Source organism: Xiphophorus couchianus, chromosome 14, assembly GCF_001444195.1.
Source record: "Xiphophorus couchianus chromosome 14, X_couchianus-1.0, whole genome shotgun sequence".
NCBI lineage: Eukaryota > Metazoa > Chordata > Actinopteri > Cyprinodontiformes > Poeciliidae > Xiphophorus > Xiphophorus couchianus.
In genome coordinates this window covers 12179771-12204395 of record NC_040241.1, presented here as the reverse complement: position 1 = coordinate 12204395, position 24625 = coordinate 12179771, and the positions used below count along the sequence as shown (strand labels likewise).

The 24625-nt window shown below is 40.4% G+C and overlaps 1 protein-coding gene across 2 annotated transcripts in view; it reads right to left on the bottom strand.

Moving 5' to 3' along the window:
* Window positions 1–24029, bottom strand: part of hdlbpb (high density lipoprotein binding protein b) — a 34682-nt gene extending 10653 nt beyond the window's left edge. Inside the window, exons 1-28 of one of the 2 annotated variants that reach the window (XM_028037362.1) lie at window positions 23909–24029; window positions 20756–20835; window positions 19646–19747; window positions 18533–18684; window positions 18243–18458; window positions 15737–15943; window positions 13657–13872; window positions 12571–12777; window positions 11439–11546; window positions 10484–10588; window positions 9952–10030; window positions 8537–8676; window positions 8354–8458; window positions 8156–8269; window positions 7993–8079; window positions 7781–7912; window positions 7340–7558; window positions 7028–7249; window positions 6525–6743; window positions 5363–5504; window positions 4170–4297; window positions 3982–4086; window positions 3750–3884; window positions 3264–3407; window positions 3005–3184; window positions 2805–2921; window positions 2386–2544; window positions 1523–1648 (exon numbers count right to left, since the gene is read on the bottom strand). In XM_028037362.1, the coding sequence (XP_027893163.1) occupies window positions 1556–1648; window positions 2386–2544; window positions 2805–2921; window positions 3005–3184; window positions 3264–3407; window positions 3750–3884; window positions 3982–4086; window positions 4170–4297; window positions 5363–5504; window positions 6525–6743; window positions 7028–7249; window positions 7340–7558; window positions 7781–7912; window positions 7993–8079; window positions 8156–8269; window positions 8354–8458; window positions 8537–8676; window positions 9952–10030; window positions 10484–10588; window positions 11439–11546; window positions 12571–12777; window positions 13657–13872; window positions 15737–15943; window positions 18243–18458; window positions 18533–18684; window positions 19646–19721 (3807 nt within the window). In that variant the 5' untranslated portion in view covers window positions 19722–19747; window positions 20756–20835; window positions 23909–24029 and the 3' untranslated portion in view covers window positions 1523–1555. Of the gene's footprint in view, window positions 1–411; window positions 1649–2385; window positions 2545–2804; window positions 2922–3004; window positions 3185–3263; window positions 3408–3749; window positions 3885–3981; window positions 4087–4169; window positions 4298–5362; window positions 5505–6524; window positions 6744–7027; window positions 7250–7339; window positions 7559–7780; window positions 7913–7992; window positions 8080–8155; window positions 8270–8353; window positions 8459–8536; window positions 8677–9951; window positions 10031–10483; window positions 10589–11438; window positions 11547–12570; window positions 12778–13656; window positions 13873–15736; window positions 15944–18242; window positions 18459–18532; window positions 18685–19645; window positions 19748–20755; window positions 20836–23908 lie in introns of those variants that run through there. The other variant, XM_028037361.1, reaches the window with a different exon arrangement.
* Between the last annotated feature and the right edge of the window lie 596 nt (window positions 24030–24625).

Sequence of the window (24625 nt, the reverse complement as noted above, 5' to 3'; positions counted from 1 at the left end):
ACAAACAAACAAAAAAAACCAGATGAACAGAGAGGTTTTGGTTTGGAATTTCTTTCCCTAATTATAATAAGAACCAACAGGAAATAGTAACAAAAATTTGTCTGTTTTCTCACTTTGATGGCTGATTGTTCAGGATAACTTAAAATCACAGCATTTCAAGACCAGAGCTTTAAAAATTATATTTAATTCCTCTTTGTAATAATTTTATAGCAACAAAAAAAAACTTGGATTTTTAGAAAATACCTATTTTTCTGTTGAAACAGGCGAGTGGAATTGTTTTTCTTCTTAATTTTTCATATTTAAAATAATAAAAAAATAATAAATCAGTAGTAAAGACAAGCAATGGAAATTAAAAGTTTTTCATATTCTCACAATTTTAAAGTGGAGACATTTTTTGTTTGTTTTACGTGAGAAAATCAGACCAGTTAAAATTTCTGTCTAACCACTTTTGACCACAACAATACAGCTTTCTTTTAATAAATAATAAGTTTTTATTTTATTTTTTGTGGTAATATGAGATGAGTAGAAATTTATGTATGGCTTAATTTAGTTTTTGTATTTTAAATAATCACCAGTAACTAGAAGAAACCAAACATCCAAGTTTAAAATATTCTAACCAAACAAAAACAAAATGTTATTCAGTAAACTTTAACCCGTTTTTTTGTTTTTGTGATTAGAACAGAAATGTCCGTCCGTTTTCATATTTAATATGATAAAAAAATAAAATCGTGGGCAAACAGAAAGCAAAAAAAGACAAAAGACTGGCTGCAACCATCAAAAAGTGACTCTAGGGGGCGATGTTTCTTTTGTAATGCTAAAGGGCGAGTTGATCAAAAATACTCTAACATGTTGTCACATTTTCTTTTAATTGATGAGAGCCACATGGACTTTACCAAACTCCAATTTGTGATTGTTGATTTCTGACGAGAAAATCTGATCACCAGAACAAGCGCAGACCTCAACGCCTCACCTGCTGCACCGCACAGAGAGAGAGAGACCATAAGGGAAAAAAATCCCATAAAACGTTGTTTTTAGTTAAAAACTGTTTTCACGCTGAAAAAACTGACTCCCATTTACTTTATTTTTTAGACTGAAAAGTCCCAAGATTTAGCTGCTGTAACAGGACAAACCGCTCCACTTCCTGAAATAGGTCCTGCTCAGGAAGCGTGAGGGTACTTCCTGTCTGTGCTGGACTGCAGCGAAGGGACTTTAGTGGGGGGACGGGGGAGGACAGCGGGCGTTTGGCAGTCTCAGGGGGAGAAGAAGACGACAGTCTGTGAAACGTTTCAGGGAGAAGCAGAGCGGGGTAGCAAAATTATGACGAGAGCATTTTGCCCCTTCCTGTCTTCAAGGAAGGAAGAGTGGAATGAACTACATTAAGAGAGACAGATAAGACTCAATCTCCCAGAATTCACTTTGGCTGGTGTGGGAGACCGGCGGGAGCAGAGGGACACTAGAGAGACGAGGAGTAAAAGGGGGAAGGCGAGCAGCAAGTTGACTTGAAATTAGTTTTGTCTCGTACTTCACTGTACACAAGTTTAGTCGTCGTTTTCCTTCAGAACTTCTTGGGGCCCCAGGCGGACGTTTGCTTCGGGGCCACGCCGGTGCCGAACGTTGGGAAATCCTCGGCGCTGCTCATGTCAGGAGCCTGGAACACAAACACACAAAGTTCCATCCCTACAAACTTTTTCTACTCTTTCACAGTTCCTAGTGTACTTTTGACCAGACCAATCTACCACATAATTATAAAGTTAAACATTCGTCTCCACTGCAGGTAGAGCTTCAGATGAACATCGGGGTTCCAGTTGGGCTCCTTAAGCGCTCTACCGCGGCTCTTAAGGGACAAAAAGCTGGCTTGTTAAAAGCTAATAGAAATACTTTTTTATGCACTTGTGCTTTCATGCATTATTAGAAGAGCTTTTCCACCATAAACAGGTACAAATAATGTAGAGTAATGATTTTTTTGTCACTGAGTAGATAATTAATTACCTGCTGTTTTTCTGTTACATCAGGATCATCTATGTACTAAAACTGAAATTATTATTTAACTTAATTTTTATACATTTATTTTTATAAAAACTGATAAGTTATCTTTCTTGGAAAGTTCATAAAGTGTTTGCAGATTGAGACAGTTTCAACTCCTAATTTAGGTCGATGCTCATGTATGTCTGCAGTTGTGACTTCTGACGGCAATATTTACACATATTTCTCAAATAAGAATAAAATCATGGATCCTTCTATTCATCTATGCGTCGCTTTGTGTTGGTTTGTCACATGAACTCTCAGTAAAATAGTTTGTTGCTGTAACATAAAATGTGGAAGAAGTTCATCCTGCCCGTATATTTTCCATAAATGTGCTTAAGGTTTATCTCTGGGAAAGCCCACCTTGTTCCCTGCTGCGTTCCAGGGGGCGTCCCGCACCACGAAGCCTTTAGCCGGACCCCCGCTGCTGTCATCCAGCCCCCCTGCTCCGCCTCCCCCTCCGTGGCGAGACGGAGGCTTCATGTACGCCGCCAAGGTCTCCGTCTCCGTCACACTGAGGAGCTGAGAGGCAAAACGAGACAAAGTTAATCAACCAAAGGACCCATCGTGTGACTCGTGTCATGAGAAAAGTGTTTCCATTACAGTTTTGCAAAAATAATCACTTATCATATGGGGGGGAAAAAACCCACATCAACTTAACACCAAAACTTCTTATTGAACAATAAGGCTTTTTCTACATATTGGCATGTTTCCATTTATCTTTGAAACGTCAAACTGCGCATTTTGTACGGCCAGTGGAAACGCAGCGACTGTAAACTCACGTAATCCTCCTCCAGGTTGAGCAGGTGATCTATGGCTGCGTCCACCGTGTCGGGAAGGCCCGTGACCGTCACCTTGTCGGGCTCATCGGAGCCGGGCTGCGGGAACCGGATGTCCACCTGGAAAACCACAGCTCAGTCTGACCAGGTCCGTCTGGGTAAACACTTCCTCCTCCCGCTCGCGCCTCGTCGTCTGCCCTCACCTTGAACTCCTCCATCAGCTTGCGGATGGCTTTGCCCCGGGCGCCGATGATGCGAGCGTGAGTCCTCGGGTCCAGGTGGACATCCTGGCTCACCATCTCCTGCAGCTCGGACACCAGCTGCTGGATGGCCTGACGGGCCTCCTCCACGTTCCGCTCGTAGCCGCAGATGACGATCAGATCCTGGGAGAACGACGAGGAAAGCTCAGGTGAGGCAGAGAGACGCGACGACGCGCGCTCAGTTTGTGAAGGCCACACGCACCTGCTGGTCGTCTCCTTTGTCGGGGAACTGGATGCTGACGTCGTGGTCCTTCCTGATCTGGGAGATGACCGCGCCCTTCCGGCCGATGATCTTGGGATGAAACTTTGGATCTACAGACACGGTGACCTTGAAACTGCGCAGAGCCTGAGATGAGACGGAGAGACAAAAGTCAAGCCATCGGGCTGAAACGATTAATCGTAAACATGATTAATGAAACAACCGTTAACTAATTTAGTAATTAATTAGTTAATCATTAATTACGCAAAAACATGCAATCTTCTGGAAGAGCAACAACAAAGCAGTAATTAAGCTAAAACTAGGGCTGGGTGATAAAGCTTAAACATAAAATTTCATATTTTTTACACCAAATTTGATTTTCAATCTTTCCCTTAAAAAAGAAAAAAAGAAAATGCCTCAACAAAACTGTCCTTTTTATTTCAATAATAGATAATAATGTTGATGCGACTGCAGCTTTGTGTTTTGTACCCGGTCCTCCTGCTCGGCTTGAAGCTCTTTGACGCGCTCCAGGAGGCCCAGCTTGGCCCGCTCCACGTTGGCTGCCAGACCCGTCACCTTGATCACATCCAGCTGTCTCTCAGGCTGCGGCACCCAGATGTTCACCTGCACATCCGAAGCAACACATCGCACTCACTCACAGGCCTGTTTTAAAACCTGACCTTCGATCCAAAAACAGTCTGGGCTCTGCGACTCTTCCCACCTCGTATTCCTCCATCAGCTTCCTGATTCCGCTGCCCTTCTGCCCGATGATGTAGCGGTGCAGATCGTAAGACACTTCGACGTCCTCCGTTATGGGAACCAGTGCCTGCAGAGAGAGGAGAAGAGGCGAGATGAAACATTTAACCGCACAGGGGTGAGACAGTCCAGCTGAGCTGAAGTTGTGCTCACCAGCAGGGCCGCCCTGGCCAGCTCACACTTCTCCACCCGCCCAGAGATTGTGATGATGTCACACTTGCGAGGGACGAACTCCGCCTCTGGGCTGACGTCGCCGTTCTCCTGCGGCGACGCGTCCTGACCTAAGTTTGGCACAGGAAGCCATTTTTTAAAGAAAAATTAAAGATGAAAAAAAAGAATTATGCAAAATTATCATTTAGTACATTTTTATACTTCCACTTGGGTCTCAACTGCTCCTCCAAAACAGTTCAAGTGTATAATTAGCAATAGGTTAATGTTTTTTGGTGTCTGGAAAACGAAACCTCCCAACTGTTGAGTGACACTGTGCTGTTACCTAGCAACCCCAGTGGAATTCCGCCCGTCACCTAGCAACCCTAGCTGAGCTCCAGGATGTTTGGTCAGCTGGTTTTACCACTATATGCTGCTGGAAAAGACAGGTGTTTTATTTCTGTCAGAAACAACTTGTTGCATTCTTGTGGGTTGTGCAGGAGGTTCTACTAATGCTTTTCAAATGATTGCACATCTGTTTGCAAGTGTAAGTGTTGAGTTGGGGGGCATGGCCAGCAGCATATTTAGATTTGAAGTGACAGGAAGCCCTAAAAAAAGCTCTGAATGAAGATCCATTAATTTCTGAAAAATTCTGCTAAAACCTTTGCGCTCTTTCACAGCTTAATTCTTCCACATACAAAGGCTATTAATAGTTTAAAATGTAGTCATATCCTCGTACTACTACTGTTTATTTCTTCTGCTTTTTCATATCTTTTACAGACTTCATAAGGTCCCTCTTTAAGTTCTTGCTCGCATTGTGCTCAGTCTCCAGAAGAAAACAATGGCCCACTAGCAGTGAGGGTTCCCAATTTAACCTTTCCAATCCTGATTCTTCTAGTTAGGACTAGAGGCTAACAAAGCTAGCTTTATCTTTTCACCTCAATTAAGCTTATAAACTGTTGTGACATTACAGTTTAGCTTTGTAAACAATGTTCTGCATTCATTTCTAATACTCTCTGGGTGGGATTTTTGCATTGACTCAAAGTTTTCACTCTTCTTCTACAGTTAACAAAAACCTGTTTTGCAAAATGTTTTTCTAGTACAGGAAGGATTTTGTGCAAAAGATGCAATGAACATGCTGTGTATGGCCCATAAACCTTTCCAGTTTTAACAAAAGGCAGAGAGGTTGTGTCTCTAACCTGCAGCACTGTCGTCTCTCTCGGGGAACTTGATTTGGACCTCGTGCTCCCTGGTGATGTTCTGGATGCGGCTGCCTTTGGGCCCCATGATGGCGCGGTGGTGCCGCTGAGAGACGGCCACCTCCACATTCACCTGCGACTCCTGCAGCACAACAAGAGAGAGAAAAAATAAGCTATTTATAGAGCCAATTCCTTCTGTTTGTGAAGCTCAAAGTAAAAAAAAAAAAAAAGACAAGAAAAGAGCCACATATACACAAAGCCATAAATCAGCTGATGGGTTATTCCTGCGGTCTGCAAGTGGTACAATCCAAAGGGTCAAGCTGAATAAAACCCATTTAGAGCTGCAAAAGTTACAACCTTTTGAACAAAACCTTTTTTTTTTTTTTTTTTGATAGGCATATACTACAGAAAATTTGTTTAATTTTTAAGTTAGATATTTATTTATTTCTAATTTATGGCTATAGAAGCATAAAACTAGCAAAACATGGTTAGACACATTTTCTCTTATTTGATGTTGATATCTGTGGAAAAAACATCACTGGTAATTTTAGACTGAATTTCTCCATAAGAAGCTGAAAAACTAAACTAAAACCTGCATTTATCATAATATCAATATGTAAAACATTTGTTCTTTCTTCACCATTTTTAACCAAAAGTTATTAAAAGTCCACAGAACCGGTCCTGAACCACAAGTTGCAGAACCCTGGCTTATTCTTTATGATTATTTCCGTTAAACCTGTCATGATAAAAAATTTTATTGGAAAAAAAAAAAATACTTTGGCGAAAAATGACAGTATTGTTACTTTGAAACCATTTTCACATATTGATAACGGCATAATAATCCAAGTTCGGCCTCTCAAAGATCCATGAGATTACATTTTTTAAATTATACTTAACACTGGAACTAGAGGATATTTTAAATATCCAAAATAAAAAGCACAACAACCAAAAGCAATAAACAAAATGGAAGTAAAGACCACACATTACCGCAGCTATATTAAAAAAGGATTACGATGTCTCTGAGCAAAATTGCCTTTCAAAAAATATTATTGAAAGTATTGAGCTTATTTTAAATCGTTATGCAATTAGTTGATTAATTTCTTATTGCGACTTGACCAACATTTGCTATAAAAAAAGCAAGCATCTCTTCTCTGTGACCCACCAGGTCTTCGATGATCTCCTGAATGCGTTTCTTCGCTGCCTCCACGCAGTCCTTCGCTCCCTTCAGCGTGACCTTCTGGCTGCTGGATCCGGTGCGAGGGAAGCTCACGGCCACGCCGCCGTATTCCTCCGCCAGCTCCCGCAGGACTTGACCTCTGCGACACACGAAGTGGCGATGGTGGCGAACGTCCACCTCCATGCTGTCCTCCACCACGTCATCCTGGGTGGGAAGTCAACAACAAAAGAGGAGAATTGAGGCAAAGAAAAGAGGCTCTCAGGAGTTTACATGCAGTCGAGACTTTAAGAATGTAACGAAATCTCGTTTTGCACCAATACAAGAAAATGTAGCAGCAACTCTTACTTAAACTTCACATTGCAAATGTTGAATTATAAGATAGTGTGATTATTTACAGCTCAGTTGATTATAGAGCTGCAATATGGCAAAACAGAAGTAATATGTCGTCGTAAAAGGAGAAAATCTTAAACGTTCAAGCTGCCAGTTACCAGGTTTTTGACCAGGATTTCCAGCTCTTTCTGGGCCTGGCGAACAGCTTCCTCCTTCCCCACGATGGTGATCAGTTCCTGCTCCGTGTCGTCCGGGGACGGGAAGATGATGCGGGCCCCCGTCCTGTCCCTGACGCGGCGGATGTTGGCCCCACCTCGTCCGATCAGGAACTTGTGGTACTCGGGTTTAGCCTGCAGCTCCACGGTGAAGTTGTTGACTTGCTGGATGGGGAGCAAGAAAACAAAATAAGAGCGGTTAAGTCATCCCAACCTTTTCTTCCGTTACTCTCTCTTGGTTTTGCTTCCACCGACCTTCTCTTCCGCCAGCTGCAGCAGCTGTTTCTTGGCCTTCTCCACCTCGCCGGCGGGGCCCCTGATGGTGACCTTGTCTGAGCCGGAGCCCTCAGAGGGGAAGTGGATGTGGACGCCTCCGCAGTCCTCCATGATGGAGCGCACCAGGCAGCCTTTGGAGCCAATCAGAGAGTTGTGCAGCTTGGCTGGGATGGCGACTTCTGTCTCCTTAATGTTGGCCTGAAAACACATTTAGAAAAACAGAGCGTCTTCAGTCAGAGGCTTCTTCAAACTCACTGCAACACAGACTGCTACAGGAGATCTTTATTGCCAACAGCCATCGCTATCAACAATAACTCTTTGAAGCATAGATATGAGTAACAACATCATTTAATTTCCCGTTGGGATCGGTAAAATATTTTTGAATCTGGATGTGCGGTCCAGTTGTGTTTGTCATCTCACCAGGTCTCTCTGGATGGCGAGGATCCGATCTCTGGCGGCTTCACAGTTGTTCTTCTTCCCCGTGATGACGATGGTCTCAGAGTTGCTGTTCTCCGTCGGCAGGTCGATCTTAGTGTTGGTTTCCTCACGGATCTGAAGACACGAACATCCCCCGTCGCTTATGTGACATTACCGTGTCAAACCAGATCTGCACCCTGACCGTCTGCTCTCACCTTTTTGATGTTGGCGCCGCCCTTTCCGATGATGTTTTTGTGGAACTGTTTGAAGATGGGGACGGAAAGCGAGAAGCTGTTCTCGATCTGGAAGCAGAAGACAGAAAGTCTCTGTGAGGTTAAGAGCTCAGCGGACAGAGGCTCGCCGTGGCGCGGCTCCCACCAGGTCTGCGATGATCTTCTGCAGGAACTTTGCACATTTCTCCACCTCGTTCTTCGGCCCTCTCAGCTGGACGATGTCGCTTTTCTGCGACGGGTCGGGAAACGTAATAATGACCTAAAATTCAAATTAAGTAAGAACAAAGTTAAAGAAATCCCGCTAAAAAGAATCATAAGGTGAGATCATCTTCCAGAATCTCACCTCAGGAAACTTATCTCGGACTTCCTTGATCTTCTCCCCCTTCTGGCCGATGATCGTCCGATGGAATTTCTGCTCTACGATCAGGTCTTTGGTGCGCTCGTTTTCCTGGAAGTGTAGAAATCTTTCTTTGGTTCATGTTCAAACAACTGAATGAAGCAGCCTAAGCCTTCAGCCGGCTCTCACCATTCGCTGAACCATCTCAATGAGCTCTCTGCGCGCCATCTGCACTCCTTTAGGGTCTCCTTCGATGCGGACCAGGTTGCTCCTCTCAGAGTCCTGTGGGATTCTCACCGACACTTTGTACTGCTCCTTGATCCGATTGACTGCAGGAAGGAGAGAGCGTTGGAGTGATTAAAAAATAAAGAAAAGGATCTGATCTGTCCTCCTGTTGGTCTGACTGAGGGGACTGAGAGCAGCAACGTAACTTGACAGGAATCCAACGTTAATACTCTGCTTGTAACAACATATTTTCATGAAGCATTTATAGATTGTAAGTTTTTTTCCACACAGCAGATTACAAGAATGCTGTTTGATATATCCTGCTGCTCTGACTGACATTAATATATCTCAATAAAGATTTATTTCAGTTCAAAAGGTAAACCTCATATTAAATAGATTAATTAAAGTACACAACAGTATACTTTCACCTATTATTTTTGTAAATTTACATGATTATGCAAGAAATAAAAAAAATAAAAAAAAATCAGTTTCTCAGAAAAGTTCAATATGACATAGAACCAAGAAAACAAGTGAACTTCATACAGAAAAGCAAGCAATGACTTCTTCCCGGTGTTTCCTCCAAGTGGAATAACAGAAAGTAAATTGGAAAGAAAAAGTGTGGTAGAAAAATGCTCTCAAGCAACAGAACCAACTTCATTCAGCAGGTTTGTGCACAAACACAAGAGTTCTGCTTTGCTCTCAAGAAAGAGATTTGGAATATAAATATATATTTTAATAAAAAGCAATAAATTGATTGACCAGTAGTCACAACCAAGTCTCCATCGTCTGTCTTCCTGGTTTTCTAACCACATAGTCAGGCAGAGTTTTAAAGAGGAGCAGCAAAAGTAAATGGGGTGGATTAGTAGTGCTTTCCATCAACCTGATAAGTGTCATATGGTGTGGAATATCATCTCTGCAGCCCAGATATTTAACTGTTAGCATGTAATCATAGTCAGGAAACTGTCATAGAGCAACAGTCTTCAGTCAGAGGCATGTTCATGTTTGCTGACTGCTACTGGGGACTCTTCCTGTCCACAGTATCATCATCCACAATGACTCTATGCTTGATATGGGTAATTCAAGCAAAAGGAGCTCCAACACAGGATTGAGTGCATGTACTGTACAGTAAGGAGAGCAGGTCAACATTTCTGTATCAAAAATTATTTTTTATTAATCTTATGTATGCTTCATTACCTGTAAGCTAATGCTTGAAATACATCACTCTGTATGTAACAAATCTGTAATGACTTTTCCTTTTGAACTTCTCTTACTATATTAATCATATTTTAATTTATTGAGATGCTCCTGTAGATTTCCTCTGTAATTCAAAGACTCTATCCGTCAGCTTTTGACAAATTTCAGGTAAAAAAAAAACTCACTGTTGGCTCCGTTCTTCCCAATGAGGTGTCTGTGGAAACGCTGATCGATGTTGACTTCAGTGTAGTCCATCCTCACCAGCTGCAGAGAACATGGACAGGAAGATTAAATATCTACTACTCTTTCTGAGTAACAGAAAAAGGAAATTATTCACCTTTTCTAAAACATGTCCTTTTTTTTCTAATTCCTAATAAACGTCCTAAATATGGAATAAAATATGATTATATAATGAGAAATGTATTTTAAATTACACTTGAATAAATGCAGATTTTGCTATTGCAACTTCAAGATTAATAAATTTAAAAAGTGCTAAACGGATCCCAGAGGGTTAGACATCTCATGCCAACTTTATAAAATTAAACAACAAGCTTTACTACAAATTATACACAAAAATACATTGTTATATATTATAATGTGCTGTAAAAAACTCATGGCCTGAATTGTGTGCGTGCGTGTGGGGGCGTTTGTGTGTGTGTGTGTGTGTGTGTGTGTGTGTGTGTGTGTGTGTGTGTGTGTGTGTGTGTGTAAACTCACCAGGTCCTTGATGATCTCCTGTATCTGGGTCTGAGCTAGCTCCACCTCCTCCGTCGGACCCTCCAGACTGATTCGCTCCTCACCGTCTGTGAACTCGATGTGAACCTGCACATGAAAACAAACAACCTAGAGCCAGACGACATGGCTAACAAATAAAATCGGATTTTTTTCTATGCAAGATTCCGATTTCAATCAATTTTTTTAATTATTATGTTCTATTGCTTTCTTTTCTAAAAAAAAAAGCAAAATTACAATATTTTCAAAAAATGAGTTTGATTTTAATCGTCCCTCCTGTGAGTTGTACGACGGAGAATTAGGACAATGCTAAGAAAATATTTGTTTAATTATGAGCAGAATAAAGCAATTTTATCAGAACATCTGAAAATTACGAGAAAAAAATAATTTTGATAAGAAACAAACTATCATGAGCCAACATGTTCAGCTCAGTCCGTGTGGTTCTGTCATCAAAATAAAGGCATTCGTTTGCATCAACGTTTCAAAATCCTGCCACTGATAATTTGATGTCGATGCGTTAAAAGATTTAGTTCTCATAAAATTACTTCTTCATGCTCCTAATATTATGACTTTTTCTTTTATTCTGGTAATATTGTAACTTTATTCTCGGAATTAAAAAAAATTTCAGCCAAGCCCTAACACTTCATCGTAGACCTGAATTCAAAGCTCGACTAAATAGAGGCTGTAAACAAGATGGAGGGCCGACATCACTATGAACTATGGGAACCCAAGGAACGATTTAGTGAGGGAAAAAAAATCCTGATTTTCCAAAAACATCAATCCTCAAAAACCCAAAATTATCACCAAGCTTTAAACAACCTGATTAAAGACCCCTGCTCTACAGCGCCACCTGTGTTACACAATCCATTCAGTCAATAATAAATAGTTTCTGTGTCATCGTTCGTCTCTGATCAGAGACGCCTGAACGTCGCCTCCTTACCCGCGGCAGCTGCTGCGTGATCCGCCCGATGTTCTGTCCTTTCTTGCCGATGATGAAGCGATGGAGCCAAGCCGGAGCGCTGACTTCCACCACCATCACGCTCTTTGCCTGCAAGCAGATAAAACACAGCTCCAACACCAAACACAACCTGCTTCACACACTGACCAGTGGCAGCATGTAACAGCAGATTAAGTTTATAAAGGAAGGATATCTGCAGGAATCTACACCTTTCATGGTTTGACAGCCAGTGCTGGAAGGATAAATGTATCAAAGTATGCAAAGGTGTCGGAAAATGTTTACTGTGCTCATTTTTTTAAAAAGTTAGATGTTGTTTCCAAAAAGGCACCGAGATAAAGATGGTTGATTCTTTTTAATTCAGACCCAGTTCAAGATTTTATTGAATCCTGTGCAGAAAGTAGTTTCCAGATGAGCCTTTAAGAATCCACAGCAACATTTTATTGTGAATTTGGACATTTAAGGGTTTCATGGTTTACTTGTAAACCAACAATTATTTTGAGGTTGTTTCTCACCAAATGTTGTGTGGTCCTCACTAGTAATGACTTCTCAATGACTTCACATTGTTTGTTTCTAATAGACTCACACAGAAAAGAAAGTTTGCAGCAACCAAACATTAGAGATTCTCTTTTGCAGATCTCTACTTTTTGTAAAGCTTTGCTGATATCAGCCAAGTTAATTTTCTGTTTACAAAGTATAATGTAAAAACATTTACAATACTTTCTATTATTTCCTTAATACCTTTGTTGGTCATTTATTACTCATGTTAGGCCCAGTGGCGGCTTGTGAAACACTGATTTAATCATTTAAAATGAAGACAAATAAATCTTTAGCACCTTATAAACTTGATTGTCACCATTAGCATGGCTAGCATTATTAAAACAATGTGATCCTAATGTGGGCTCTACGTAAAAACCTTTTTAAAGGGATTTTTATCTTACACACCCAGTGTGACGTCGCCCCTGATTTTAATATGAACAATTAATCATCGCCTGTGGTAGAAAGGCGACAGAAACAAATCTTGAATGCTTTTTGATATGTCGTATATTATAGTTCAACAAGAAAAATTATGCCTGGTTATAATTGGTGTTGGAAATTGGTCCAGAAAGATTCTGACCTTGGCGTAGACCTGTGTGAGAGCTGGTCCCAGTTTGTCCGGCTCCCCTCTGAGGATGATGGTCTCTGAGGCGGAGTCCAGCGGAGGCATCTCCACCGACACCCCGGTGGCCTCCAAGATCTCCTGCAGAGTGTTCCCCTTTGGGCCGATGATGTATTTGTGCTGGGACTTCTTCACCTCCACCGAGATCGTCGTGGTCTTCCTCTTCTGCGGGTCAGAAAACGACAAGATTAGAACCGACGAGCTGAATGGAAAGGAATAGGGTTTCAACTGAGGATTATATTAGTAATCGATTATTCTGTCAATTATTCTGCCAATTAACCATTTTTAAAAATTGGCAAATTCTGAAGATTTTTTTTATCTAAGCCCTTATACATTAAAAGATACAAATAAGCAAATAATCCTTTTTAAAAAACAAGGAAATAAGCATTTTATTGCCTAAAATGCAATAACAAAGGATTTGCTTGGAGATTTGTTGTACAGAATTTGAGCCGGCTGCTACTTGAGGAGTTCTGGGTAAAACCTGTCTAGAGACAAATGTTCTTTTAATCTTAAATGATAAATGTATTTATTTTTTGTAAAGTTTTGGTTTAATATCTGGTCTAACTGTGTTGTTCTTTCTGCAAATGGTCTTTTTTTGAGTCTGCATACTCCATTTAGCAATTAATAGATTACTAAATTAGTTGATGATTATTTCAAAAATTGATTCATCTCGATTAATCGTTTCAGCCTTAGAAAGGAACGAGGAATAGAAGTGGAGGAGAACAGGAGCTGAAAGACTTCAGCGTTTGTTTTCACCTCTCATATTTGTCCCCTAAATGGTTTCAGCATTCTCATCCTCTTGTTCTGCGCTGAGATAAAATTTTCTTTCTACATCGGCTCCGTCCCACTTATCAAAAGGACTCATCTACAGCACATGTACAAACCCTTCCTCTCCATGTTGGACCGCTCATCTAACGCACTTCTTCTAATCTAGCCACTTCTCCATCGTGGAGGTGTGGCAAAACCAGCATAGAAAATGAGTAACATGTTTATCACAGGAGGACGAAGGGCTGTAAAACAGACGGCTTGTAGTTTCTCCATTACCTTGTCTTCGTAGATGGCTCGGATGCGATTGACGGCCAGAGCGACCGCCTCCTTCTCTCCGGTGATGACGATCTCGTCCTTCGGCAGGCTCGGCGGCGGGATGCTGATGCGGGCGCCGGTCTCCTGGCTCAGTTCCTGCACCAGCCTGTTGTGGGCGCCGGCGATGAAGGGGTGGAAGGCTTTCTCCAGGGAAAGGCGCTCCACCGCACGCTTATCCTGCAGAGCAGGGGAGAACAAAGACAACACGGAAAAAGAAATGATGTATACTGAAACACAAGACGGGACCAAGAGTCAAGCATTTTCTCACCAAGTCATGGCCGAATTAAAATACTAACCCGTAGTATTTTATAAACCTTAATAATAATAATCACAGCTGCAAATGCACAAATTTCAGCTTTCCAGGTCAGTTCTGGTTTCAAATTAACAGCAAGCAATTATTTGTCTATCCTTTATATTTCTTTATATTTCTACCAATTTTCTAATGCCTACAGTAAAGTAAAACTCACAGAGCTTTCTGTTTCTTTGTCAGTCACTCTAAAAATAGAGGCAAACCATCTATTTATAGTTGCATTTGACTTTTTAACAAATCAAAGCAAAAAAGAACATTTTCCTCAACTTGAAATAAATGATTTAATCAAGTTTTATGAAATAAATGTAACTACTTTTATATTTTATGCTTTAGTTTTTAGTTGCTGAGAGTGTCTGGGGACTTCTATCTACTAATCCATGACTTCCTGTTTCCTGGCATGTAAATATGTGTAAAATAGGAAAGACAAGAGAACATGGCATGAAGAAAGGCATGAAATGGCAACAAGAAAACTACTATCCATCTACTCCTGCCTGTATTTGCAGTCAGAGCTATTATAAAAAAATGAAAAGCTTTAAAACAGCAGAAATGTGACAAACATGACTGGACCAGGATTCAAGTCTGCATTTCCACAATGTAGTGAGGAAAATGGTAGGGGAAGTAAAAGAAAAACTGCTGAGAGAGAAGGGGGAAGACACGCGGCAAAGGTTGCCAAGGCGGGAATCGAACCTGCAACAGCCACGTCGAGGACTAAAGCCTCCTTATGCTTAACCCCTGCGCCGCCACAGCACACCCAGATTAATTATTCTTAAAACCTATTATACGACTTCAAAAAGGGGGACTATAAATGCAATGATGTTGTAATATTTGGAGGACAAAACTGAAAAAATAATTTGGATCTACTACCAGATTACTTAGATCTGTAAATCATTCACTTCTTTTATTGTGAATATCTACAAAAATTCAAGCTTGATCATTAATTTAAGAAAGTAAAAACTAAATTAAGATTCTGTTTGTCTCTCAGCTGTATGCTACACATTAACTCACATTTTTTTACTCAAAAATATTGTTGTTATAGCAACAGCTTGTATTTCTCTAAGCTGCGGAGCGATCAAGGATTGGGAAAGTAGTGATTTGTGCTTAGCTATGATTTATTTTATAGACATAAAAGAAACTGAAAATAGTTTTCAGGATCTGGCTGAACCTGAAATTCAATTCAATTCAAGTTTGTTTCATCAAGAACTGCAAAGTAAACACTGTTACATGGTAAAAATAAAGTAACCATTGTTTTGTACAAAGGTTTTCTAGCCACAGGCTAATTTGCAAACTCAGTCCTTGGTTGGACCTTTTAGAAACATAGCAAAATTAGAATTAAAAGATCAAAAGATTCCCGTCACGCCAAACACAAAGAAATATTAGGTAGTTGTGATCTTGGTGGATGAGTTCCTAGAGATAGACGGTATTTTACAGAAACTTTAAGCTTTTCTGAGTGAAGCTTCTTGGATTTAATTTTTATGAAATTATTTTAAAAATCAAATTTCAAGAATCCTCGCAGAGTTGACTGAAGTTTTTATTCACATCTTTAGATTATTCATTATGTTTATTCATATTTTTCCAGACCTAGATGCAGAATGCAGCTGCAGAAATTGCTTATCTTCATTTTACCAACACATCGGTGCAAAAAGAAGCTGGTTTGCATTGAAAACTTTAACGGTTGCCAGTCAAACATAACCCAGAACTGGTTTTATGAATCCAACCATCCCTCTGCCTGACCTGCTCTGCTGAGATCAGGAGGATCTCGTGGCGAGCCTTCTCGATGCCCTCCTTGGTGCCGGTGATGCGGATGTTGGCGCTGGGGTCGTCGGGTCGTGGAATAGCGATCTTGGTGGCGGTCTTCAGCTCCAGCTCCTGCAGCTTCTCACCGTTCTTACCGATGACAAAGCGGTGATGCTCCTTGGGAATGGCGACCGTAGCCGACGCCTGCAGCAGCAGCAGCAGCAGGAGAAGGGAGATACATTAGCAGGGTCGAAAAAACAGCAGGTAACCAGGTAGGAGGAAAATGTTATACTTGACAATGAGACAGAGTTTGGATATAATTTAAAATAAAGATCAGTGAACATGTGAGAAAACAAGTGTGCGAAGAGGACAAAATGTTTCCTTTCCTTGTTGTCTCAATAATCACAGCTCAGCTAAAATGATTAACTTCAATGCAGCAGCTGAAGTGGAAATCAGCATGTTTGCTGCTGAAGCCTTGAAACAGCCGCCTGGGAGCTGACGGTCAATTTTCAACTCCACTTTTTGTCCTTAGACGACCTGCAGAGACAGGAATTTTGGTTCTTCCCATCTCTGTTTAAACTCATCTTACTAACTCTGAGCATTGCAAGACTGAGTTCCTGTCAAGGCTTAAGTTCTGTGAAATTCATCAGTAGTATCTGAAATCTTGTTTTTGCATCACTGTGGCTGGATTGCCGTAACAAGAGCTCAAGGAAATCTGAGTTTAAATGTTTAAATCGCATCAGAAGGTATCATATCGATGGAACGGTAAAGACTGCATCACAAGAGCAGAAAGTAGACATGGCTGAAGACATCTAACACTAAATATTCAAATGTTAATCTGTTTTAAATAAGTACCAGACAAGATATTAATAAAGACAACAAATACAAAAGAAATCTACCTCCTTTGACATTTATAGAGGTATTCCACTTTGCTTATATTCCCCCTTTGTTTCTCTACTTTTGCTGCGTTCAGGACATTGAAAAGCTGAAAAACTCCAATCTGAAGATGTTTAAACCAAAACAAAAAAGATCTTAAAAAAAAGTTTTTTGTGTTCAAATAAAGGTATAAACAGGTGTCACGTCTATCTGTTGTGTTTCGCCTTACACTGCTCAATTAATCATTTACAGTCTGGTGAACACCAGGGACATGCTGAGACCTTTAAAGGTGCAGCTGCTCATAGTGTCAAAAGGGACCGTTTAGAAAATGTTAAAGGCAGTCGACTGATTTGATGTGGGGGAATAAACCGGCGCATGATGAAACAGAACACAAACATTTGTTGCCTCGTCTTCTAATGTCTTCCTTCTCTTCTCAACCCACAGCTCAACTACAATATCAACTTCAACAAAACAACAAATAATGGAACTGAGAGAATAAACAATGTGATAGAAGCTGTTTTTAGCAATAGTTGTGACTTACACCTTGCAAAACACTGTTTTTAAAATCTTACTAGCACTTGCAGTCCTCTTTTTCATCCAGCAGACAAAGTTTTGTCACCATCTGAAGCCATATTGAAAGAAGACCTCAGTTTTTCCTCACACCTCCTACTACAAATGTACTGATCCGATCTCAGGTAACAGTTTAGGAATCAACTCCCAGTACCTGTTGTTAGTTTTACCTCTGATTTAGTCAGATGCACCCCTGGCAAACAGTCCCCACACACTTTGTGAATTTTCTAAAAGAAATTAATGCTCATTTCAATGTGCACGGCTTACAAAGCTGTGTCTAACATCCTCTTAATGATTCAGGGTTTTATACCTTTTGTGTTAGGTTGACGGCAAACAACAGCATGTGATCTGCTCTGTCCGCTCTGCAGAGCATGAGGTCCACAGAGAGCAGCTGAAACACTCGTTGTTACTTTGTATGACGTTCAAAGCTCTAACGTTCATGAAGCAGGAGACCATCTTTTTCTGTCGGCTTTCTCTTCATGTAATAAATAAATTTATCTGCAGCCAAGTTTCTAACAAGCTGAATTATGTCACGGTCAGAAATATCTTTAGAAAATGAGTTTTAGAAAAGCTATTAGCATGTTTTCTCACCAAGTTACCCCATGTTAGAGCAGCGTTGAGCATCGTACAGGTTGGCAACAGAACTGAGACAGAAGCAAACTGGAGATTATTTACACTCACCGATGACAGACTTAAAAAAGCTAGCTGGCTAGCTAGCAAGACTTTTCTAGCAGCTAGTTAGCGGCAGCTTCAACCGCCTTGAGTCACAGAGCGTGATGAAAGTGGTTGCATGTGATAAACTTTTGCCTGACTACGTAGATTATACAAGATTAAATAGTTCTACCAGGATAACATTTAAGACTTGTGGGCCAACTTAGATTTTTGTAAATTTAAGACGTTTTAAGGCTTTTTAAGGATGTGTGGACATCCTGTTTATTACACAGATACTTAAGAGGAGCCCCAACACACAGTTACTTAGAACACCTAAAAGGATTTAGCTTTTATTTTGCTTCTCCACAGTTAAAGTCATGAAGAAAACCAACACTGATGCGTTTACCTGCGTCTGCAGGCGGGCTACGATTTCCTTGCGAGCCTTCATAACCGAATCCAGTTTGCCAGTAACCATGATGGACAGGCCCTGGTCCTTAGCCAGGGACAGCTCAATGTGTGCTCCAGTCCGCTGCATGATGTCCAGGCACACCTTGGCTTCCTCTCCTTCCCCAAACTGGCTGTTGTCCTTGTAGCGCCGCTCCTCCAGGGGGACATGAAACACCTGAACACAAGCAGGTTTCATTACAGCAGTGATTCATCTGAATATGTATGTGTGTACCTCAGTGATATCCTCACCTGGGTGATAACTGAGGCTTTGATAGGGCGGATCTTGCTCCCCCATGGCAAAGGCGGCTCCCCCGTCTTTTCCCCCGGAGCGCCTTTCTCCGGCAGCGGAGGGAAGGCCTCCAGATAGGTGGGAATGTAGGCCTCATCCTCCGGGACGCAACCTGGCCCGGTGAGGCCAACATGAAAACATTCAGCAAAGAGACACAAAGGGGGAAAAAAAGTACAATATAAAACACTAAGCAGGAGATTAGAGGAGAAATCTCCACTAGAAGATACTAAGAGTTTGTACACTTTTCCCACAGTAAAATTCAAGCACTTTCAATGTAATTTTATATATTTTTATATATTATTTTTTAATTTTAAATGAAACAAAATAAACTGTCTTTTAGTTAACTACTAAATGGTATAATTTATGATTGTTATTACTATTTTTTGTGATAGTATTCTACATTCTACAGAAGGGACAAGTTAACTAAAATATAACAAAACTTTATGTTTCGAAATGTCTGTCACACACTCACTCCAAACATCTGATTGATCTGAGAACAAAACACTAATTTAACAAGTAAATCCAGGAATTTAAATAACTTCAACATATGTTTAACACAATATAAGACTACCTTTATTTCAATTACACACAGCAATAAGGTTTTGAGTCATTAGGAATAATATATAGTTACTACAAATCCCAAAAAATCATCTTAAAGTAAATACCACAAAAATCTCTAAAAAAATGTTTTCTGTTTTCCGGCATTTAGCAGCTATAAATGATTTTGTTAATTTTAACTGACCTAAAGCAAGAAAAGTTTATTTTAACTTCAGACAACAAGAAAAAAAGGCCTTTCTTTTTATTACATGTATGAAAATATCTGGTTTCAACAGTAAATCAAGTTTTTCAAATTTAGGCTGTTAATCAAACGTTAGATTGCACTTAATTACAAAACTGTGCAGCTTGAATATCAAGCACTTTCAAGGACTTTATACAGAAATCAAGCTCTTTGCATCCTTGAAAGTGTTTGATCCCAGCAAACGCTTTGAATTTCAATATCCAATTGAAATTCAAGCATTTTCAAGGATTTCAAGCACCGTAACAAACCCTGAGTCAAAATTAGCAGAGGTTACCTGTAATCTCCTGATCTTTGAGACCGCTGCGATGCTCGGCGAAGCTCTCCGGGGTCAACACAGCCACTGAGCTCATGGTCCAAGACTTATTCCACTTTTCCACTGAAACAAACACAAAGCACCGCCCAATGGGTATGAATGAAAAACTCACACCAATAGGCAAAAAAACCCCAAAAGATGAAATTCGAAGAATTGTCTCTTAACTCATTCTGTCCTCACTCTACCCAAACCTCAGAAGAGCCCCCTCCTCGCCACCCTGCCCCACTATTGCCCCTGTGGCTGCATCTCCACCTGAGATTCTCCAATTAGCATTTCTTCAAGCCTCCGACAAACACACTCCCCTGGTGCCTCGGGGACCGGGTTATCACGAGTCAAAAGAGTGCATCAGTGGCTAAAAACAAGCGCTGCTGACATTCTTGTGATGCATGATCACTACCTGCGCTCATGTTTTCCTGAAGGAGTTTAGATCTGCAGATCTTTGGAGGGTTGGACCGGCTGCATGTGACAGACCGGTGTGTGTGCGTGCGTGGGGGTGCGTGTGTGTGTGTGTGTGCGTGCTTAGAGTCTAGTGATCTAGCGATAGTAATGCATATTTATTGGTTGTCCAGCCAAGACAACCAAATGCATTGAAAAATATTAGTGGGTATCACCAGGATACTGTTTATTTTTAAATGGGTAGTCCAAATTAATAAGAAATCCCTTCAAAGAATCATTTAAATCTGCAAAGTCAAAGTAAACATTTAATACAGCTTTTCTGTTCTCTAAATTAAAAAAAGCTGAGCTGGACGCTTTTTTCCCACTAAAGTTTTTACCATACACTACAAGATGTGTCCTTATATTGAAAAAACATGTAAATATTTCACTGTGTCACTGAAAAGAAGCCCAAAAGTGGCTCTGCATTACTCCAAAAACATTGGATAAATGTTCCAGTTGAACACATTCCTCTGAAATATTATTATTTTCTGGAAAAAAATACAACCTGGAATGTTTACATTGCTATAGGGAAACCCATAGCCTAACGTAAAAGATGCATTTTAAGAAATGTGCATGCAAAGCTGCTGCTGTGTCAGTACTACTGTAGTTGAAACGGCCAAGCTAACACGGGCTTACCTGCAAAAGGTCAATTGCCAGAGAGTCCGTCCAGTTAGCGGCTACCGAAGGCGCTTCAGTGTGAGTGTGTGTTTCAGCTCCTGGGCGAACGGGGAGGAAAACAAAGAGGCTGAAAGTGAACACCGTATATCAGATGGAGCTTCACCATGAACGCCAGGCTGCTGTTGTAAACGGCCACACTGCACTGCACCTTACAATGCCTGGATATGATTCACTCTCCTCCTACCTTCATTGCTTGCTTCAGAACCACTCTGACACTCCCCCTTCCTCTTTTTCTTCCTCCTCCTCCCTGCGTGATTTAAACTAACACAAGCCTAGAAAATTTCAGGGGAGGGAGATGCTGCAAAATACTGCACTGCAACTATAGGTTTTTCTGCATGACCCTCCAGACCTCTACATATGCAGAACCTTGTGTTTCACTTTTCCACTTTTGTTCACACTGCAACCACAAATCTGTGTGTGTTTTATTGGGATTTTATGTGATAAATCAACATGACATAAGGCATGGTTGTGCTGAGGAAGAGAAACTGATTAACAAATAATTTAGATACTTCTTATTTACTGTCAATCAATGTGCCATGACACAAGTATGTTTGCTGTAAAAAAAAAAAAGAACCTTAGCAATTATTTAAAAACACACACTTTTTACACCAAGAATGGACAATATTTTAGATAATTTATCCAAGTTTATTGCAAAAGACCAAACATATTTATCCTCCATTCTTGTCTGCTCAACTACTATTACATATTATTTTTTTGAATGTTATGTTATTTTATCAGATTGCTTCAAAAATTAAAATAATTTAAGTTCCCTCATTATTGATGCATATCCCCTTAAATACCACACTGATTATTATCTTTGCAAGCAGAGCATTAATCAGAGAAGCAGCCAAGAGGCCCATGGTGACTCTGGAGGAGCTGCAGAGATCCACAGCTCAGGTATGAGAATCTGTTGACACACTGAATATCAGTTCACAAATCAGAGGCTGTCAAAGGAAAGCCATAAGAAGTAGTTTAATGTTGGACTGAGGTCATGCAGGAGAAACAGCAAATATGGACAAAGATGCTCTGATCTTACTAGTTAAAAAACTAAATGTGAGTAGGAAAACACACCAATTCCTCTATGAAACATGGCGGTGGCAGCATCTTGCTGAAGATGCTTTTTTGAGCAGAAACTTGCTGGTAAATGCAAAAAAAGAACTGATAGAAATTTCAGCCTCTGGACGGTGGAAAAGTTTAATGATTACTTTTAATAATTACTTCTGCAAGGCATTGAAAATCTCCAGCTTTTCCGGTGCAGCTGTATCTCGGCTAGTTGCATGAACAGACAGTTAATATGCAGCTTATAAAAGAAACAATAAATAGACCAAAAAAGTATAAAATATGTGGCTGCCCAAAGTTTTAAATATAGATTTGTGTTTTAAACTGAGACAGTAATGTTGAAAAGTTTCAGAACTGGCACAAACAAAACCTGCTGCAAAGGCTGACTCTGAAAAGTAGTCAGGAATCAATAAAATATTGACTTTTATGTCTATTTTTTTTTTTTTTTTTTTTAAAAAGCATGAAGCATTAAGGCTAATCCCACAGAGGGATGCAAACAACAAGGCACTGACTCTGCTTCACTCTGACCCAACCAGCAGGCCTGGGTAACTTCCTCTGCAGAGATAAAGTTTCTCCATGTGTCTACTCTGCATGATAGATGCTGAACTGTGTCTCATCTGACAGGCCGACTAAATGAGACCCATCTGACTGGCAGCAAACAGCACCAGGAAGGAGCTTCAGGACAGAAAGTCCACCCCAAAACCAAATTAATTTGATCAGCGCAGTCTAAGTAGGATTAATGAAGGCAGCAGGAAACACTGTCAGGAAGATGATAGAACACAATAATTCAAGTATTAAAACTGATTTTAAAGCAACATGGATATGACTATCTTTTCATATTTTGCTGCACCTGCAGTGTTTTATATGAACTCTGAGATGCAGCTGGATGAAACCCTTAAGACTAGTCCAGTAGTACCCAGAAAGAACCCATGCATGCACAGGGAGAACACGCAGAATTCATGCAGAAAGACCCCGGCGGGGATCTGAACTCAAAACCTTCATGCTGCAATGTAACACTACCGACTGTGTGAGATTATGCACCTGTAATTAAAGGTTATTTATATTATAGATTTTTACCTTTTACCCGAGGAGCCAACATATGCATGTGGTCATTTAAAATAATCATCGTGAGTTTACCATCAACTTTATCTTTTCTTTAGAAAATTATAGTTTCAAGAAGAAAATAAGGATACCTTTATGCTTGGAAATGTATTTATTACTTGTCTTTGATAATCTACAGCACAAGCATGAGGGATTATAGTACCAAATTGCTAAAAACAAATAGATTACTATATTTTAAAACGCTATTACATTGTAATGTGTGTTTCTATTAGCCTGTAATGTACGTGGGTGAAAGACAAAAAAATGATCAAGCTTTATAAATCGACCCTCGGCTGTAGATTTCTATAGATCGGTACTGGGCATTAAAAATAACCCGATTGCTCGACCTCTACTAGTGTCTGTGCCGAACATTACGAAGAATCTCATTGGTTGTGGTTAATGACTTGCTGGGGGTATAAAGACCGAAAAACAAAGTAAAGGGACAAACATAGCCCAGCTATCATTAGCTCAGTAGTGACAGTCAGTGGCAGCCTGCTATCAGTTTCCTCCAGATGAATAAGAACCATTAATCCTGACTGAGCAGCGAGACGCACCTCGACGCTGCATCTGCATGTTGGTCCTTGTTAGCCACTCGGCTAAGACAACCTTTGCTAACACGGGAAACCCCAGACAGAGGATTTATACTATCAAACCGATCGGTCCGCTATGCTAACACGCACCACACTGAGCCGGCCTCGGCGAGAGATGATTAGGTACAAGGGCTTTCCGATAATCGGCTAAAAAAAACCAAGCCTCGCGCGGAGAGATAACCAGCTCCAGCTAGCTAGCTCTGGGGGCGCAACCTCACTGTCCCCACATCCTTCTCCTGAACAAACGGGCCGGTTTATTAGTCACGTAAAGCTACACTGAGACCTTATTTATATCGCTTACAGTTTAGTTTTTTGTTGTTTTTTTTTAATGTGGCTAAAAAAATAAGCAGGGAAATCCTACCTTTCAGAGAGAAATGTAGCAGAGGTGTTTGACAGGTGACGGTGTAAACACAGATGTGATTGGTCTACGAGCACTTCCTCTCCTTGCGGAGCGATACGAGCGGGCACTGCGGTCGCTAAGTAGAAAGCCAATGCCGCAGTATCTATGCGCATCAAGTGCAGCCAAGTTACATAGATGGGCATTTCTTTACATCGATAAAGGACATAAATATGAATTATTGATCTAATGTCCATATTTAAAACAACGCGATGGAGCCGTAAGACGTTGTAGAATTTCACCTCTACCAAACTTACCGGGTCTACTTCTCATTCATGACTGCCTCTTTATTTGATGCACTCCTCATTCAACGTATGGTGCAAGGGAGGGCTACAACAGCGAGCATTCAGGACCAGGAGAAAAAACAGAAGAAAATAATAATAATAATAACTATAATAATTAATAATAATACCATCAGTACTGAGGGTGCTTTAAGGAAATAATAAATATTATAAATAAATAATATTATGAGCATTATATTATTATTAGAATCACATTATTATAACTGCCTCCATTATTAATTTTTGTGTGCCTACTCTCAATAATAGTGTATGCAAACAAATTTACCATAAAGCTTGGTAAAATACTTGATTTGGAGAAGATGTTTAATCCCCATTTAATAAAAGCCTTAAAGATTTTTTGATATATCAAATATAATTACATTGATTAAAAAAAAAAGGA